This window comes from Centruroides vittatus, unplaced genomic scaffold (genome assembly GCF_030686945.1).
Source record: "Centruroides vittatus isolate TY-2023 unplaced genomic scaffold, ASM3068694v2 scaffold_435, whole genome shotgun sequence".
Lineage (NCBI taxonomy): Eukaryota > Metazoa > Arthropoda > Arachnida > Scorpiones > Buthidae > Centruroides > Centruroides vittatus.
The window spans coordinates 5,832,390-5,852,368 of NW_027122708.1; the positions used below are offsets into that span (position 1 = coordinate 5,832,390).

Below are 19,979 nucleotides of genomic sequence, written 5' to 3' on the forward strand. Positions count from 1 at the left end.
CTTTTTATGTGCGATTTTTATTTGTGCGATTTTTTTAATGCGAATTTTTAATTTGTGCGGTATAGTTGGCGACTAGTCTCGTGCGATTCGTCATGTCTTACGTTGACTTATTATAGCTAAATAAACTTATTATAGCATAAATGCACTTATTATAGTAATATTATTGCATGAATATGCGAAAAATGAAATAATTTACTTTTTAAGTCAACAAAACACCACCTGGACAAAAATATGTAAAACAGACGATAGACCAGACGATGCAGTCAAGTGCTGACATCTGTTGTCAATAAATTCTATTTCGTACGGTTTTGAGTTATTTTCTATGTGAGACTTTTTTATGCGGTCCCTGTTGACCGCATAAAAGAATATTTTTTAAATTGTGTTGCTAAAACTATTATTTACAGCCATTCGTGAAGTTTTGTGAGATTTTTTTTTATGCGTTTTTTTTAATGCGGTCCCTATCCCCCGCATAAAAACAGGTTTGACTGTATTTATTAATTTTTGCATTGTTTCCCTAAGTTTTCCGAAATCCTCGAATAGCAGAAGCGGTTACTATTCCAGGGCGATTATTATGATAAGCTTTAACGACGACATGCAGTTACTATTTGAATAAAACCGGTAAATATAATTCGAAGTTTTAATTAGATATGATTAAATATCCAATTAATTGTTACCGTTTTCAATTTAATTAATGTAAGGTACTTTCTCTTAGTGAGTCACGAAAATCGATATTAAAAAAACATTAGAATAAAATAGGGTAGAGGCACTGAAAATGAATTCATAGAACCAATAGGACAATAACAGGAAAAATTTGGGAACCACCGCTCTAAATGGTTGCAGTGTAATCGGTCAGCTCTGGGATGCAATTAGTGGAAGAAATTTCATGTCATAATGCATACGCTACCATCGACTTTTGCATGGATAAAAAGAAGAATGTGTTTCCAAAATGAAAAACATTTAAAATGTAAGAAATTAAATAAACTTTTTTATACACCTGTAACTAGTTAATTTAATCAGATTTTGAATCAGCTGATATAAGAATTAAGCCTAGATCAACCTTACTGCGTCCTATGAAGTCTAAGATCAATGGTTTTCAACTTTTATAAAACTAATAAAAACTAGCAAAAAAACCAGAATGGTAATTACATTTAAACAATTTTAACAAAAAAAAACTACACAGGAATTCTTTCTTTATCCATCGTCGTTTTCAACTTCAAGCATAAGTCTTGCCGCAGAGTCGACCTTTTATTGTTGTCTATTATCAGTCTCAATATTTAAAACATGTAAAAGAAATTTTCCTTTGGCAATGGCTAAAATCGTACATGTGTATATAACAGCATTAATAAAACTAGTAAATTGTCAGGACAATAATTACATTTTAAATATTCACAAGAAGCTGTAAGACTTTGTTCCTGAGATGCGGATTGAAGAAAGATGAAGAATCTGTTTTTTCTTCTGTTAATTTCTTGTGAAAATATATATTTTTAAAATTTTTTTGTAAATTTTTTAGTTTTTTCAATTTTGTCAAAGAAATTAGTCGTGAAATTGGCTTATTATGTTTAAAACATTTAAGACGACAAAATACAGGCGCACAATTGATTTAATTCAAGGTCTATTTTAATTTTTTGAAATCGCATTATGAGAGATCGCGTACAAGAAGGGATATACCCTGTATACACTAAGGGTGGATCAATAAATATCCAGCCAAAAGCAATAGCATGGCTGATTGCCCCGGATGGTTCTTTATTGATCCACTCTTATACACAGTATGTACAGTACTTGTATCAGGCTGTTAAAAAAGTGATTTATTTCTCAACGTTAAAAAGTTAATTACAATTTTGTAATTATTTAGATTAATTATTAATGTTTCTACAAGTAATTACTTGTGTAATTTGTCAAAGGCATTAACTATGTCATAATTTATGAGATCGATAAAAAAAAATCATCATAGATTTGTTAAAACTTAGGAAAGATTAATTGTAGCAAAAAAAAAAAAAAAAAAAAAAAATGTTTCGCTTCTACTCGAACGAATGATATACAGTATGTCGTCTAGTTACGTGGTTAGAAACAATATTAATTTACATCTCAAATTTCTAATTATTCCAAGAAGTAACAGATGACATTGACGACGATCGAAAAACGACGACGACGAAAATTGTACGCTAAAAAATTAAAATTCTATTGGAAAACCATGATGTGCAATCGTAAATCGTTTTTATTTATGAAAAAAAGGAAAGGGAAAAACTTTTAAACAATAAAATTAGGAAAAAAATTATAGAAAAATTGTTATAAATGTTTAGTAAGGGGGAATAGCCTTTATAAATGTATAAAATATATTCTAATCAATAAATGGCATCATTTTAAAGGATTGAATTTAGAAATAACTGTTATTATACTTTGTAATTTTATTTACGTAATTTATAATAGCCTATATTAAACAGTAAATATTAAATTTTAATTTTTTATTTTACGCGTATTTATTAATAAATTTTAATTTTTTTGTAATTTCTAGAAAGTTTTTTTCATTTTTTGATACTAAAATAGCTAAAATAGCTGTTCTACAGTTAGCCTATTACATCATTAGTTAAATTGGTTTTAATTATTATATCATTAATTCACTTACAGAAAATTTTTAAATTACATCCGTGAACACACAACAGGTTTTCCTAGCTTATAAAACAGTAACAAAATATTTTGGAATTATATCATTTTATATCGTAACTGTAAAATATTATTATATTTTACAGTTAGGATGTAATACTTACTTAAATAATACTTAAATATATTATTATATTTCAAAAAAATTAAAAGCGGTAGTAGTGAAATATTTCGTTAATATTTAGTTATATTAAATTATTATTTATAACCCTTTGAATAAAAAAATGGCACTGAACTTACTGGCAATTTCTTTTAACAATCCTTTCCGGTCATTGAATGTAAACGGGTATCAAAGAGTTTAAATAGGCTTAAGTTTTTTTTTTATCAACCGTTTGAACTAGGGTACAAAGACTTCGGTGAACTCATTTTGTTTATTAATTCGGCCTTAATTTACGGATTTTTCAGGTTTTAATCAATTTGGCTGATAATAAAACTTCATCTTTCTTAGTAATAATCTTCTAAAACAAATTACTTTTTAACAGCAATTTACTTCTAAGAAGTAATCTATAAATTTAACAAGCGCGGCGAATATATTCTAAAAATACAACAGATCTATCACAACATTTATAAAGTATCAAAGCAATACTACTAAGTACGCAAAATCTAATACATTTTATCGAATTGTTTTAACATTCTATATATTTATTTTTAACAATCATTGAGAAACGTTTCTTTTTATTTATATAAATGTCGTGTAGTTTCTACGAAAACGTGTATATTATTTAATTGGAATCTATAATTTGTAAATATATATTTTAATTAAGAAATGAAAATTAACCGTGGAAATGACAAAACGAGTTAAATGAATGTATGAAGTCATATTAAGAATTATGCTTTTAAAAATATAGTAAAAATAAATATAAATGAAAACAGTTATGCAATGTAAAAAGAATAAATGGCATTTATTTTTAAAAAATAATAATAATAATTGACTGAAGTAGTAGGCTTATAAGCTATCAATTTACACTTTACGAACTGAAAGTGACGGAAACAGATGTTCATTTAGTCAAGTTTACTTCCTCTTATTAGTCAACAAACCATTAAAAATGTTTAATTACTTATATCATAATTTGCAGATTATCTATAAGGAATTCATTTATAAAGATATATAATTCAAAATTCTATAACATTCATTAGAAAGAAACATTTTCAATTATTCTTTACTTACACACACAAGTTTGAAATGAATTTAAAACTACGATCATAAATTTTGAAGTAAAAGGTATAAAAATTTTCTGATTTTTGTTTGTTAAATTGACTAATTGTAATTACGAAATACTTTTTAAATTTTATTTGAATTTCTCATTTGAAAGATGAATTCTGCTAACACATTAATTTAGTTATTATGTACACTACTTTAATACACCTATATCCTAATTATTAAAAAATAAACTAGAAAATTATCTACATTTTCATCTCATCTACAATGAATTTTCTTTATGATTTGTTAATGAAGTAAATCTAATTTCTTGAATGGATATTTATGGAAATATTAACTTCTATAATCCAGTAATTTTATTTTATAATTACTGTATAATGAATAAATATGCGTTATTTTCTAGATTTTTCTATTCGATAGAATATTTACTTATCCAAGAAATTCTAAAAGAAGAAGAAAAGATAAAACATTTGGTTTGTGTCTTAATGTCCATTTAAATTACTTAAATTGAACTTTCAGGTCTACTAAATTTTCATAATTTACACGAAGACGAATAAAGTATTTTATCAATAAACATTATTATACATTTGTTAGTCAATTTATATTAAAATCTTAACTAATAATTAGACCTTTTATTAGTTTATTAAATTTATAAAGTAATCAGAAATTAAAACCGCAAGACCTAAATATAAAATAGAATTTCCGCTTATATTCCACGCCTACAATTTTGAAATTAATATTGAGTTCTCACGTTTATTGAATGAAGTTAATAGTTTAAACATATGAATCAACCACATGGAAATGTGTAACTGAGAACAAGGCATCATCTGATCTCTACGAAAATATTCAGTTTTTGTCGTGGTAGTACCAAAATGTGTTTCTAACAAATAAAATTTAACTTACAATTTATGTTGAAATAATTCATTTAAGTGTTAATCAATTATATTTTTAAAAAGATATATTATACATTTAAACCTATAAACTACTATATAAATAAATGAGAAGATAATTTAGATAATGCTTAACATTTAAATTTCAAATGTAAGAATTCAAAGAATTAAGTGATGAAAACTATCGTTACACACTATCTTAATTATGATTCCTTTAGTTAACTTTGAATAATAGAGTCCTTAATTGTTTTTTAATTTTTATTCGAATAAAAATGAAATCTGAAAATTTCAAGTTTTAATTCAAACTAAATTAATAGATTCGAAGTCGGCTGCAGTTTTCATGTTTAAGAAACTATTATTAATTGTTTTATCACCGGTTCAATTGATACCTCGATTAACTTTAAATCCCAGATTTCACAGAGTCAACCGATGTCCAGCCAATTGCTCGATATCCGGTCGTCATCCAGTATGAGGTCGTATTAATCAAGAATGAAATAAGTAGGAAGTCATTCCTCTTATTTTGTCCTTGTAACAGGACGAGTAATGTGGATCAGCGAAAATATATCCTCTTATTAACAAGATTAATAAACAGGTAAGGATGCATTCAATAAGTTATATCCCGCATTATAACTCTTATCATCGTTTAAATAATTTATCTTCATCCGTTTTAATTAAAACGAATTGTATTATAAAGGGAAATGAATGCAAAGTATTAATCATACAACTGTTGGAATGAACCGACTAATTTATTTTACCATACAGTTAAATCTTACGGAATTAGATTTATGTATATTTAATTCCAATAGAATTATGAATTCAAATAAATTTTAAAGTTCTATTTTATATGATATATTATTAGTGAACATAAAATTCTTTAGTAAAATTTTAGATAATAATAATTTAAAATTATGATATTTTGGACTTTTATAATTATAAAAACTGGAAAAAAAATTAGTAGTACTTAAAACAAATGAAAAGAAAATAATAGCAATGTTTTATTTACTTAATATTTTATATCTACTATCAGATAGGCTTGACCAGTCTTGTTTATTTAAAAATGATGATAATTAACAATTTATTAAGCCTATTTTATTTTTATCGCTGCTTTCATAATAAAAATCTAATGGGGTATTTAAGTTACATATAAAAAATGTATAGAAAATGCAAGTTTTAATCGATTTATAGTATAAATATCTTTATATTAAGATTATTACCATGCAAATCTTAATAAAGATAATCTTTATATTAAGATATTTATACTGTATATCCATTAAAATATTTATCTTAAATGTATATAAATGATATATAAATAAAATTAAAAAATAATATATCCTTAATAAATTAAATGAATGATGTATTTATAATTTAAATTTATTTTACTGTTTTTAAATACTATAAATTTAATTATAAAGAGATATGACAACACTTTAAAATAATGCAAATGAAAATAGTATGAGCAATAAATGTGGATATTTATATTTGCCTCAAATATAATTACTTAATTATATTCTGTAATATATAGATAACATAAGCAATGATAGGAAATATATTGAGGTAATTATAAAGTAGCTTACTTTTGTATTTGCAAATTTGATGCGAGATAATCTACATTACTTTCATCTTTTGTTGAAGGACGAGGCTTAGGCATTGACTTCAAAGAATATTTTTTATCAATATTTTCTACATAATTTAACTGGCTCCCATTTCCTCTTTCTGCAATAAATCTACAAAAATATAATAATATATTTATTTGTATTATAAATTTAAAATTATTTAATATAATCAAAATAAATGTTATATATTTTGCTATTGTTAATTTTTTTCCCTTTTATCAATATAATATATTTACATGAGATATTCTCATATAAGACAAAGAATAATAAGAAAATTCAATAACTTGAGAGAGAAACTTCAATTTTAGATAAGAACTTGACATTTGCAAAATAAAAGATAAAAATTTGTAATAAAAATTGAAATCATCATCCTTTTCAAATCCTGAAATTATTTAGTGTAACAAAAAAGTTGATTAATATAAATAAAATCATAGGGGAAAAAATCACCATATACTACTGATTTTTAAATTTAGTAGAATTCAAATGTTTGTAGTTTTTCTTTAATTTTAATCTTTAAGCATAAAAATGCTTAAACTTATTCAACTTATTAATAAGAATATAATTTTAAAATTAGAAATGATTTATTTAAGTTTCATGTTTAATTACAGTAAGACCTGTGTAAACCAGACTCACACGGTATCCAATATATTTTCCGGTGTGGCAGGTTTCTGTTTTGAACAGTTTTACTGTAGTAAATATTTGTACTTTTGTAATTTTATTTTGTTTACTTCCAAAAAAATCCAATTAAACGATTTCCAAATTTCTTTTGTAACATACTTAATAATTAAAATAAAACATTGGCCGATGGTATTTACATAAAAGTATAAAAATATGTATTTAACATTATTAAGTATAAAAATTTAAGCATTTATGGTTACACTTATATATTCACCAATAATATTTAACTTTACTTCGAAAACTATGCTAAATATTAACTAATCTCAGATTAAAAAGTTTCTGGTCCCACTTGAAATCGAAATGTCTATTTTGATTTTAATTTCTTTCTTGGGATATGTGTAAGTCGCGGTAATCGTGACTTGGCGTGAAATTTCTAATGAAACATGAATTTTGAGAATTTATCATTTTGCAAGAAATAGTGCGAATTTTAGAATTATCATCTTTTTCGACTGGATTTTTATTTACACGGATTCGAAAAGGTCCAATCTACATTTTGTACGTTTACATTTAAAATATCCGTCGTAACACTACGGCGCTATAAAACGATCAATCGAATTCGATTGGAATCTGAGCAAAACTATAAAAATTATAAATAAAACCGAGGAAAATTTCTCATCACCAGGGAAGAAAGGGAAGTATTACGCATTCCGTTTCATTGAATAAATATTGTTTGTTGGTTTTAACCATTTTGTGTATATGAAAGGAAGCTAGAACAAAACAATTTAAAATTAATAATAACGGACAGTAGTCTTAGTTAATAACATTTTTAGTTAGTGCTCGTATCGCATAACATCTAAGAAGCACGAAGCAAAAAATATTACTACTTAGAATAAAGTAAAAAAATTTCCACGCTAATAATGGGAACATGTTCTGCTTTACATGCAATGTTGTTGTTAATCACATCAGGAAAGCTAGTTACAAAAACATTTAAAGTCTGAGAAACCGCGAAGAATAGAAGAAAAAAATGAGAGGTTTTTTTATTTGGTAAAAAGGAGAAAAAGTAGAATTTGAGTTCAAACTTGGTACACAAGTTTTAAATCCGCAAAAGCCACTTGGAGCTAATACAACTCCTAGACAAAAAATTAGAATATTCACCTAACTGAAAGTTTAGAGCACATTTTCTCATGAACAACACAGAGTACGAAACTTTTTTTGACCCTATATAAACAATGTCTATGTATATTTATTATACCCATTAATCAGACAAATTAACTCAAACGTTTTTTGTTACAAATGGAAATGAAATGACAAAAAAAGTAAAAAATAGAACAACAGTTTGACCATGACAAAAAAAAAATTAGAATATTAGCTAAATGTGGGTTTAAATATAGGAAATACAGGTATACCTCACCTTACGTCGGTAATTGGTTCCTGGAGACGCGACGTAAGTCGAATTTACTTATGTAGTAAGTCGAACTACGGTGGAAAATGCCAATAATGAGCACTTAAAGACCGCTAAACAAGACGACAACACAAACACAGATGTTTTCATGTTTCGTTCTCTAGGATTTATGATTATTATATTAACATTTACTGTAAATGTACATATTTTAATATGATCTTATTTGCTTTTAACGCTTTTCTAGTGATATTACTACTTCAATATTTGTGGCGGACGGACGTAAAGTCGAATAAAATGACTTAAACTTGATTTTTATTTTTCCATGTACTTTTTTCACAAACGACGTATAATCGAGAACGACGTAACTCGAGGTATACCTGTACAATAAAATAAACTTATTTTGTTGCGTCGCCTTTTGCCATAATCAGTGCTCGCAATCTGTCGGGCATGGTGCGGATTAGGATTTCTCAAACGTGATCCCAGGATCCCGGTTATTTTTTTTAACCCGGGAAATTCCGCAAATTTCTTAAAAATTCACTTTTTTCTTATTTTATATTAAGGTTGAGGAAATTTTGCAAATAGAAAGTATAATTAACTCAAACTGTCAGAATACATTTGTATTTATTAATTTTAAACCTACTTATTAGATTTTTCTAATTTTTCAATTGTTATGGCATGTCACAAATGGTCAATAATCAATACGTAGCTTATTTATGGCAGGACTCTCAAAATTCTTTACCAGTAATATCTGGAATAATTGTGCTTATGCTGTCTTAATTTTTAACCATGCCCGGTAGCTTCAATAACTGCGTAACGCCAAGTTGCGCAAATTGGACAAGGATACAAACGAGTACGAAGTCTGCAAGTATGAAGTTTTTCTTCATAAACCTGATTATTAAAGTCAAACGAACTGCCGAATTATTGGGCTATAAGCTTGATGTTTCTATTAAAGCAGCCGAGGTAGACAAATCAAGAATACTAAAGAAGAAAAAAGTACTACAATCTCGAAAACGAACTAGAAATCTTTCAGGATACAAGTGAAAAACACATATTTGTCTTCTCTTAAATGCATTAAACACGATTCCAATCACATCAATTGAATCGGAAAAGGCATTCTCGGTAGCAAGACTTTTCATTACTAAAATAAAAATTAGATTGAATGATCGGAGTATTGACCATCTTTGGTTTTCAAAATCTTATAATACAAAATATTGTAAATTTTTGTTTTATTTAAAAACGAAAATTACTTTTTAAGTTAGAAGTTTGATCGAAGTTCATTTTTTAAAAATTTTTAACTCAATTCAAAGCATTTTGTTGTTGTTGTTGTATGCAGTTTCCAGCAAACTTTAAATTTTTTCTATTTGTGAAAATTTCTATGTAATTCAAAGGTAATTTTTAATATATATCTTACATAGCATAATTAATATGATTTTGGAGGTTACAGAACGTATTAAATTACTTTAGAAAACGAATAATAATTATATCATTTGATTTCATGATATTTTGTATATCTTAAAAATAATTAATTTTGTCCTGGGATTTCCGGGATCCCAGGACAATCAGTTTTATCCTGGAATCCTGGGACAAGCAAAAGACCGGGAAATGAGAGACCCTAGTGGGGATTAATGCTTCGCATTCGTTTCTGGTGATGCAGTTCCAAATGTGTCGAATGTACGTCACTAGTTCCGCTTTAAAAGTTGATCACCGTTCATTAAGTCGTCATTTCGTGACTCCCCACAAAACTTCAATGGATTTAAGTCTGAGGAATTGCTTGGCCAACGCACGATTGCAATCTGTCGTTCTTGTAACCAACGTATCGTTGACTTCGCTGTATGAGAGGATGCTCCATCTTCTTGAAATAGAAATGTTTTCTCAATTAAATCCTCTGTCGATGGTATCATAAATGTCTCTAAGATGTCTAGATATGTCTGTGCATTGACACGTTCCCGAAGAATGCACAGTTGTCCTACGCCGTTAGCACTCATGCATCCCCAGATCATGACAGACGATGCAAACTTCACGGATCTCTTCATACAGTCCTTTTCGAAGGTTTCCAGCCTCTGGTTGTTCTTTTCCAGGTTTCCTTTCCAGCCTCTGGTTGTTCTCCATACACGTGGGCCTTGGTCACTACAGGAGAGACAAAACAGGGATTCGTGACTGAAAAGAACGTTATTCCAGTCGTCTTGTTCCACATGAGCCTTTCTCTGTACCATCTGACACTCGCTTGTCGTTGCTTTTTCGTTAGAGATGGCTTTGCCTTGGGAACACGGAAGTTGAAGTGCAAGTCGTGCAACCTTTGGCATCTACTAACGTTCACTCCAGTTGCTCTGCATTGTGCGTGTAAGTGTTTAACGCTCTTAAAGCGGTTTTGCACGACAATCCTCAAGTTTCTCACATCTCTCTCAGTCGTTGATCGTTTACGTCCACATTTCTGGCGTTTATTAGTTAAAAGTTGAACACTGTTTTGTTTCAGTACTCTAGAGACTGTTGGCTGCAAGCATTTTACATAATTCGCAATTTATTGTTGTTTTCCTACTTTGTACAAGGCTATGATAATACCTTTAGTTCTGTCACTGATGTCGCGCTTACGCTCCATGTTGTACTGTTATACTGCTCTGCTCAGCAATATGGAAATTTGCATTACAATATAGTTTTTCATGGGTGTTTGTTTGGCTGTTTTCGCTAATATTCTAATTTTTTTTTTTTTTTGTCATGGTCAAACTGTTATTCTATTTCTTTTTTTTTGTCATTTCATTTCCATTTGTAACAAAAAAACGTTTGAGTTAATTTGTCTGATTAATAGGTATAATAAATATACACAGACATTGTTTATATAGGGTCAAAAAAAGTTTCGTACTCTGTGTTGTTCATGAGAAAATGTACACTAAACTTTCAGTTAGGTATATATTCTACAAGGGTGGATCCGAAAAAGGTTACAAAGGTAATAAAAAATTATTTACTGATAATTCCCTTTTGTATTTTCTGTCTATTAAGAGGCATACTTGCCAATCACTTTTCCACAATCATCAAATCTATTTAGCCATTTATCTGAACGCAGGACCAACTTGTATAACCTGGCTTGGTAGAAATGACGTCCCTGCCCATTGAGCCAGTTCTCGGCAGCTGTTTTCACATCACTGAAGAGAACCTTGTTCCGGATAAGTTTTTCTTCATTTTCAGAAAAAGAAAATAGTCATTGGGTGCCAAATTTGTGCTGTATGGGAGGTGGCTTGGAGAATCCCCATTTGAACTTTTGCAAGCAGTATGAGGCCTGGCATTGTCATGCAGGAGGATGACAACATCACTCAACGTTCAACACGCCAGGGCGTTTGCGTCAGATGCCCATAAGAAACGAATCACAGCTGGCACCTCCAAGCGAGACCACTTTTCTAAACGTCTTGCTATTTCAATCACTGACGCGTCAGCGAACTTACACTACCTACCTGCACAACCGCTGTAAGACAACTAGTACCATCTGTCTCCACTCTGGAGAAAAAAATATTCCCTCCACATTAATTACTTTCCAAATGCTGCTGCTTGTAACCTGTTTTTGGATCTACCTACGTAATTTTTTGTCTAGGAGTTGTAGACGCTTTTACATTAGTTCACATCCCTTTGGAAAAACTAGACTTTTCTAAATTACGAGAATTTTTAACAAAGAATATCCCTGTGGCGCGCTGTCATTGGCAAACAAGTTGAGACAGGATTTATGTAAGTTGCCGACATATGGGGGCAATTAGTTAATTGCGCGTCAGGAAAAACCCAGGGACCGATCGTACGTGGGTGGTGGCGGCAGAGGCAAAGATGACGAGTGTCTTACAACAACCATTTATTTTAACATCAAAGCAAACTTACAAAGAACAATACGCGTTGCGATCTAGATCGTCTGCGGCAGGAGCTCCGGATGATGGTGATCGGGGAGTGCTGTCGTCGGTGAAGCCCCGGGGCAGTCGGGCAGAAGAGTCCGAGGGGTCGGTGACGGACGTCGGTGAAAGAGTAGGTGGCTGTTTGGAGTCCCGTCGTTCACTTCCTGGTCGAAAGCTCCGTCGTCTCCCCTCCGACCTTGATTCGGGGATTTTTATACGATACGATTTTCCCTCGAATCTTCCCCTCTTGGTCTTGGGTCCCTTTTTCCTTTTCTCGATTGGTCAGTCTCTTGTTTCTAAGCAAGACGAAAACCAAGTTTGGCCGGGGACGGCGCCCGAACGTTGACAGCTACTCACATAATTTACACTGTTTGCCCCCCTCGCGCGGACATCTGGCTGAACCGATCAGCGAAACGTTCTGTGGCCGACCCTCTTTCGAGACGGTCCCGGGCTCACATGGTCTAACAGGTGTCCTTGACCATATGTCTCTCTTCTTTCTCCCCTTTTTGTTAATTGTTTACATCTCGACTCTTGTATACGAGCACCGCGACATCCCCTTCGTCGTTTATTACCGCGTTGTGTTTGTTTTAGAAGAAATGCTTTACATCGGTCAGGTTTGTAGCCCGATGCGCGTTCTCGCTCCGATTGACTTTCCGAAATTTCCCGATGTAGTAATCTTGTAATCAATCGAATTCCCGGCGCGATTTTAGGATCTTCACATTTATCTGCCAGTTTTAGAGAAAATTAAACAAGTTAGCCTCCATTATAAGCTTCTTTTAGTCTAACTTTTGAGTTTTGTTACAGATGAAAGTAGTGACTTTCAAGATTGTATTTATGCTGCTGTCAAAAGGACAACAATAATTGTTTAGATTTACAATACTACTTAATAACGAGTGAATGTTTGTTTGGATGTCGTATATACAACAGTTGCACAATCTACACGAACGTGCAAGTATCGGGATTTGTCACGGATAATCCAAAGTATATTGAAAAAATATTTGAAGGACTGAAAATATTTTCAAACTGTGTTCATATAATGTGCAATGTGCACAATGTTGCATTAGTGAGGAATGTTTGGCAAGCTCATTTTACTATGGTCGACAGGTTTGTAGCATGTGTGCGAAGGCAGCTTTAAACACTGCCACAGCAAGAAAATAATGCACTGTATCCCAGCTTCTCAATAACAGTCCCTTGGAAAAGAATCGTTTCCTCCGGAATATGTAGTGACTTGGTGGAATACATACAGGTGGGAGAAAAAAAACTAGGCATTGAGAAATCGTTATATTATTTTGTAATAATAATGCAATCATAATAAAATTTGTATGTACAGTACATGTACATAAATCAATGGAATTTTATACTTCCCGCATCAGTGGTGTGGGCAATAACAGAGAGAGGCTGCACTCAGAGGAAAAAATAGCCAACCGCTTGTCGGTTTAGGAGCGAGCGCAAATTGCTTCACGCAATGAGATGTGGAAATCACTGGTTGCTGTGCAGTGATAGTGGCGTACGGTAAAGGTACAATACATCATGCCACAATCCATCGAGAAACAATCAAGAATTATCATTCGAAACTAAAATGACCATGGTTCGGTTACGGACGCATAAAGAAGTGGCCATTCATTTAACTTACATCACGATCTGAGGAAAACGTCTCGATGATAGATGGCGATGGTGTATCCATTGACTTTTAAGGTAGGTATCTGTATTTAATAAGGTATTGAACATGTCAAGCAATTTTTATCATCTCTGCGCTAGAAATATACAAATTAGAGAGATTGCTAGATGCCTAGTTATTTTCCACCCATGCTGTAGTTTGGTGACAATTAGTTACCATACCAGATACTTTGAAATTTACAGAAATGAAACGTAAAATCACTCCTGCAACAACTATGATGAAAGAATTAGAAAAGATACTTAATGGCAAATTTCTTCTAGAAGATATGAAATTTATTGCCGAGCATGCTTCTAGACTGCAGTCAGAATCTGATTTGAAGCTTGTAAAGTGAAAATCAAACATATGAAAAAAATAAAAATAATGTGTTGGATTGGTTCCATGGCTAAATAAACCAGCAACGAGTTGCTCAACTTTCCCGGAAACAGTTAAAATTTTGGTGGCACCATCTGTTAAAAATATCATATTTTATTAAAAAACTTTTTATAACTATTATAAAACGGCAAAAGGTCGTTTTTGAGGACAGGGATTTTGAGGATAAAAAAAATTGGAAATGCTAATAACTAGTAAAATCGTCATTGAAGTTTGACCCTACTGGAGATACACGCGACCCTCTTCCCACCCCTTGACATTTAACCACCAAAATTTAATATCATCAATCCCCTAATAAACAAACCTCCCTGCAAAATTTCAGAAATTTTCGACAAAAAGCACAGGAATTATTAAGCTTCAAACAGGGTGAACAAAATCGTGCCCTCCACACACAAACTAACATCTATATATACAGAAATTACCTCCGAATTTTTTTGTATTTCACGACGTTTCAAGGTAACCTAAGTCGAAAAATGTAAAAATCTGGGGGGGAGCATATTTTGCCTGATCGCCATACTTTTCCTCTGTTATATATAAAAGCCGAGAATATAAAAAAGAAATACTCCTGTTTTCTACAAAGAAATTCTTACAAGAAGTATTTTTTGCAATTATGGACAAAGCACGCTAAGCATCATTCCCATGTGTTCGACAACGTTATTCTATACCGTTTCAAATGGAGTTCCAAATTTTAATCGGCCAAGTATGCAGATTTCTCATATTTTTGACTCAACGTACGCATCTATGCTAAAAGAGAAGCTTTTCCAAGTTCGACATTTCTTTTATAGGCAACATTTCCGTCTTTTCATTACAGGTTTAAATCTCTCACTACTTCAAATGTGTCCACTAAGTAAATGAATCCATCCCAGTTAGAGAGTTTTGGAAAACGCAAGCTACTGCTGAGAAACTTGCTATTCTTCCAATTTGACAGCCAAATATTTAGATAAAAAGAGATCACACGTTTCCGTTGAGAGGACAAAAAACAAAAAAAATGTAAAAATTAAAAAGTAAATTTATCAAAATTGAAAAAACGGAAAAAATATAAATTACTAGAAACTACGAATAGGCCTACATCGAAAAAATAGTTCAGTTTAAGTTGTAATTTTCATCTATATTTAAAATAAAATTTTTGTAACTTAAAAGTAAAGAATCGTAATTGTTAAAAGAATGAATGGCATATATATATATATATGCCATTCAATTTTTTTTTTTTTTACTACTAAATATATGTTAGTTTTGCGAAATATAATTAAATTACACGATAGGAACCAGGATCGTGTAAACCAGGGGTCACCAAACTTTTTTCACAGCGCCCCAGATAACTGAGAGAATGACGAGCGCGGGCCGTATAACCATTTTTCTCAATACAGCACAATGAATACAAAAAATAAAGACAACCAACATATTTATTTACCAATACACAAACGCGATCGCTGCAGCAAGCTCGTAATCGCTTTTCTTAGAAACTTCATTGCAGGTACTTACACAAAAAGCGCTGATATCCAAAGTTGCCGAATTTTTTATTTCACTGATTTTCCTAAAAATGATATTACTGTCAGATGCAAAAATCAAATTAGACCAATTTTGGCATTTTTACTTACAACTTATTTTAATTTTTTCTACGTGGTAAGTTCATCTACAATCTATGATATTTCCATATAAATAATTATATTTTAGCTCATTTGTGGCACAGTGCGGCGGCGGGCCAGATGAACTGACCTCGCGGGCCGTAGTTTGGTGACCCCTGGTGTAAACCAGTGGTTTTAACCTTTTTGAAGTCACGAAACATTTTAGATTGTAAGAAAAATTTGCGGAACAGCACAATAACTAAGATCATAAAACAACAACAAAAATATGCACAAGCGTGAATACATAAAATACATAAAAGTAAAAAAATATTCATTCAAAAAATTGTATTTGTAAAAACTGTAAAATAAATCTTTTATAAAAATGGAACTTCTTTAAATCAATTATAATGCGATACTTGAGCTTGTCGGCTTTTGCAGATTTCGTCAATATCAGGTCTAATATGAAATATGGCTACCCTCACTTCTTCTACATTAGTCTTTCTCGTTTTTGAATTTATATATTGCTATATGTGAGATCCCACCTCACAAATGGAAAGAGCTGGTAAATAACCAGCTCTCTCCAAATTCTTCAAATCTAAATAAGATTTGAAGAATTTGGGATTTTTCTCCAGAGTTATTTCAGAGAATTTCATTTTTAATATAACATGCGTTGACAAGGTAACCAATTGTTCTCGTAACGAAAATTCCCAACTTGATATATTAATTGGGTCAAATTGATTTCGTAATTTTCTATATTTAAGAAAGGAAAGTAACTTGCGATCTTTTCTTCCAATAGTGTTATAACGGAAATACATTGACATTTTTATTAAGCAAAGAAACGTATATTATATAGGCCTGTTTTTTTCTGAAATGCGATTTTTCAGAGATACTTTTCTTGAAATGCTGACAGCATTTCAAGAATATTTTCATTTTTTCCTTGGATACTTGTATTAACGCAATTCAAATAATTAAAAATATCGGCTAAATATGCCATTTATCACACCGAATATCATTTTTAAGGCATTTTATAAAAGCATTTGTACCTTAATTTTGGAAAAAGACCAACAATTCATTAAGTTCTAAAAATGAGCATGTTATTTTATCCTTGAATAACCATATTATTTTCTGCGTGCAAAAGAAAAATTTTCGTACTGAGCTTCCATAGATATTGGAGCTTTTTTTTTTTTTAAAAAAAAAGACGTTTTTAATGTTCTTGGCTTGATGCAATTAAACGTATTTACAACTTGATCCAGTGTAGTTTTTAACGTTGCCGGTAAAGTTTCTGAAACTAGGGATTCTCTATATGCAAAAAATTTGCTTAGATATAATATCTGAGTTTCTTGTCTTTGCAAAAGTAACAAGGATAAAGTTCAACGCAGACAAAAAGCAACTGCAAAATGCATATTTTGCAGTTGCTTTTTGTCTGCAATGCAGTTTACAATGCAGACAAGCAAAATGCATATTTTGCTTGTCTGCATTGTAAACTGAAAATTTACACTAAAGTTCGCATAATCATAGTTTCAACTAGTATGCCGTTTTCATAATTTTGCAGAATACTTGCAACAAGTTCGCGGAACACCGCTTAAGAACCACTGGTGTAAACGAAAGAAACTTGAATGAATTATCTTCAAACAAGTAGCTATTGTACTACTAATAAATAGCTACTGTAATAGAATTCAGGAAAAACAAAACAAAAAAAAAATTCATCCTAAAAAGCCCAGGCACACGGAGGAAAAATTAAGACAACCCTTTTAGGTGTGTAATCCTATTTAGATCTAAAATCTTCGTTGACGATTGATTGAGTCAGTCTTCGATAACTGTCATGTCACCGACGTTTAATTTTTCGTTCGTGTACATCGACCTTAATGCATGTTATAAATAATGTTAAGTAAAAACAAAAAATAAGAAAAAAAAATCAAGAGAAGGAATAAATTCTTTCCGTCTTGTGGGCACTAAGACATTTTTTCATGGTTATCATATGTACAGAACTGAGTTCAATTAGAGCACCAGAAATATCGAGTGGGTTCATCAATCATTTTAGATTCATATACTGAGTTAGTTGCAGTAGGGAATACACTTAATGTCATAGCTTTCGTTGAGTAATTTGTATTTTATAGCGCTTATTTTATCGAAATAGTCATTGTTTGTCATGTTTAATGTCATGTCATGTTTGTCATAATAGACTCACTGGAACAGATAAATATCGAAAATATTGCTTTCTAAGAGAAAAATTAGAAGGAAACGACGAGTAATAATGAAGAAGAAATAACTGATTCCAAGATCTGGAATCAAATCCAGGCGAGCAACCCCAGAAATTTTTCATGATATTTCTGTCGGACCTCGTTACCCGTTGTGGATTCGACCGAACCCATGATGGATATTAACAGGGCAGCCCCTCTAGCAACCGCGGTCCCGGGTCAATCATGAAAAATATACATTATATAATTTTTACCACAATTTTATTTAAAAAAATAAATTTTAAATAAAGTTATTTCATCTATATATATAAAAAATACAATAATAAAACTACATAGATTATATAATTTAAAATATTACAAAGTTGTAAAAAAAAATCAAAGATAAAAATTAAGAAAAGTATTAATTAAAAGAATTATATCATAAAATTTTTTATCTGTGCTTTGATTTCAGTGAAATCCATAATTATATCGTCAAAATTAATTTTTCACATACTTTGTGTTCTATTGATAATAGATTCTAAACTGCACGATTTCTTCTGGAAATCGTGCAGTTTAGACAGCCTATTTAAACGAAATGGAATCGCATTAGTTATAGTATGGGAGCACATGGCACAAAATATTTTAATTTTGTCGTATAAATAGTCATCTTTATATCCCGATTAGGTTTCTCTAACGTGATTCCGGGAACCCGGCTGTTTTTTTAACCAGGGAAATATCCCGAGAAATCCTGCAAATTTCTTTAAAAAAAAGAAAAAAGTGAACTTTCGGTGTTAAAGTTGAGGAAATTTTGCAAATAGAAAGTATAATTAACTCAAACTCAGAATACTTTTGTATTTATTAATTTTAAGCCTGCTTATTATTTTTTAAAATTCTTTGCTTATGACATGCCACAGATTGTCAATAGTCAATATGTAGCCTATTTGTAACAGGACTCTGAAAATTCTTTACTCGTCAGAACCTGTAATATCCGGAATAATTGCACCGATGCTGTCTTAATTTTTAACCATGCCCAGTAGCTCCAATAATTGCATTATGCCATGTTGTACAAATTGGGCAAGGATACAAACAAGTGTGAAGTATGCAAGTATGAAGTTTTTCTTCATAAACTTGATTATCAAAGTCAAACGAACTGCCGAATTATCGGGCTATAAGCTTGATGCCGCTATTAAAGCAGCCCAGGTAGACAAATCAATACTACTAGACAGCAAAAGAAGTACAGCAACGCATCTCGAAAACGAACTAGAAATCTTTCAGGCTACAGGCTCCATAACATTTGTCTTCTCTTAAATGCATTAAAGACGGTTCCACTCACATCAATTAAACCAGAAAGGACATTCTCGGTAGCAGGACTTTTCATTACTAAAATAAGAACCAGATTGAGTGATTGGAGTATTGACGATCTTTGCTTTTTAAAATATTATAAAAATTTAAAATAATATTTTGTATTATATTTTATTTAAAAAACTGAAATTACTTTCTAAGTTAGAAGTTTGATCTAAGTTCCTTTTTTTTTAAATTTTCAACTCAATTCAAAGACTTTCTTTTGTTGTAAGCAGTTTCCAATAAACTTTAATAAATTTTTTTCTATTTGCGAAAATTTCTACATAATTCAAAGGTAATTTTAATACATATTTTACTATTATTATTTTGAAGGTTGCAGGATGTATTAAATTACTTAAAAAATGAAAAATAATTATATCATTCGATTTCAAGATTTATTTTATATCTTAAAAATAATTGCTTGTCCCGGGATTTTGAGAAAAAAGTGACCTGTTTCCCGGGATCTCGGGATATAACTAAAAAACCGGGAAATGATAACCCCTGATCCCGATTATCTCCTTTCCTCAGTGCTAAATCTAAATCCATTGAATGCTTCTTAAGCTCATCCTTGTCCATTGTCTTTAATATAGGAATATTGTAAAGAAAATCGAAAATGGCACTATGATCTTCAATTTGCTTAAAA

The 19,979-nt window shown here is 30.8% G+C and overlaps 2 protein-coding genes across 3 annotated transcripts in view; one reads left to right on the forward strand and one right to left on the reverse strand.

Annotated features, from left to right (window-relative positions):
* LOC136989023 (telomerase protein component 1-like) overlaps positions 1-19,979 on the reverse strand; it is a 241,123-nt gene that overhangs the window by 150,703 nt on the left and 70,441 nt on the right. The window contains exon 17 of the mRNA XM_067287049.1: positions 6,282-6,431. Coding sequence (XP_067143150.1) covers positions 6,282-6,431 — 150 coding nt within the window. The remainder of the gene's footprint in view (positions 1-6,281; positions 6,432-19,979) is intronic.
* The window catches only part of LOC136989036 (chaoptin-like), a 32,564-nt gene continuing 17,724 nt past the window's right edge, over positions 5,140-19,979 (forward strand). The window contains exon 1 of one of the 2 annotated variants that reach the window (XM_067287087.1): positions 5,140-5,318. The gene's annotated coding sequence lies outside the window, so the exon portion shown is untranslated. The remainder of the gene's footprint in view (positions 5,319-19,979) is intronic. The other variant, XM_067287086.1, reaches the window with a different exon arrangement.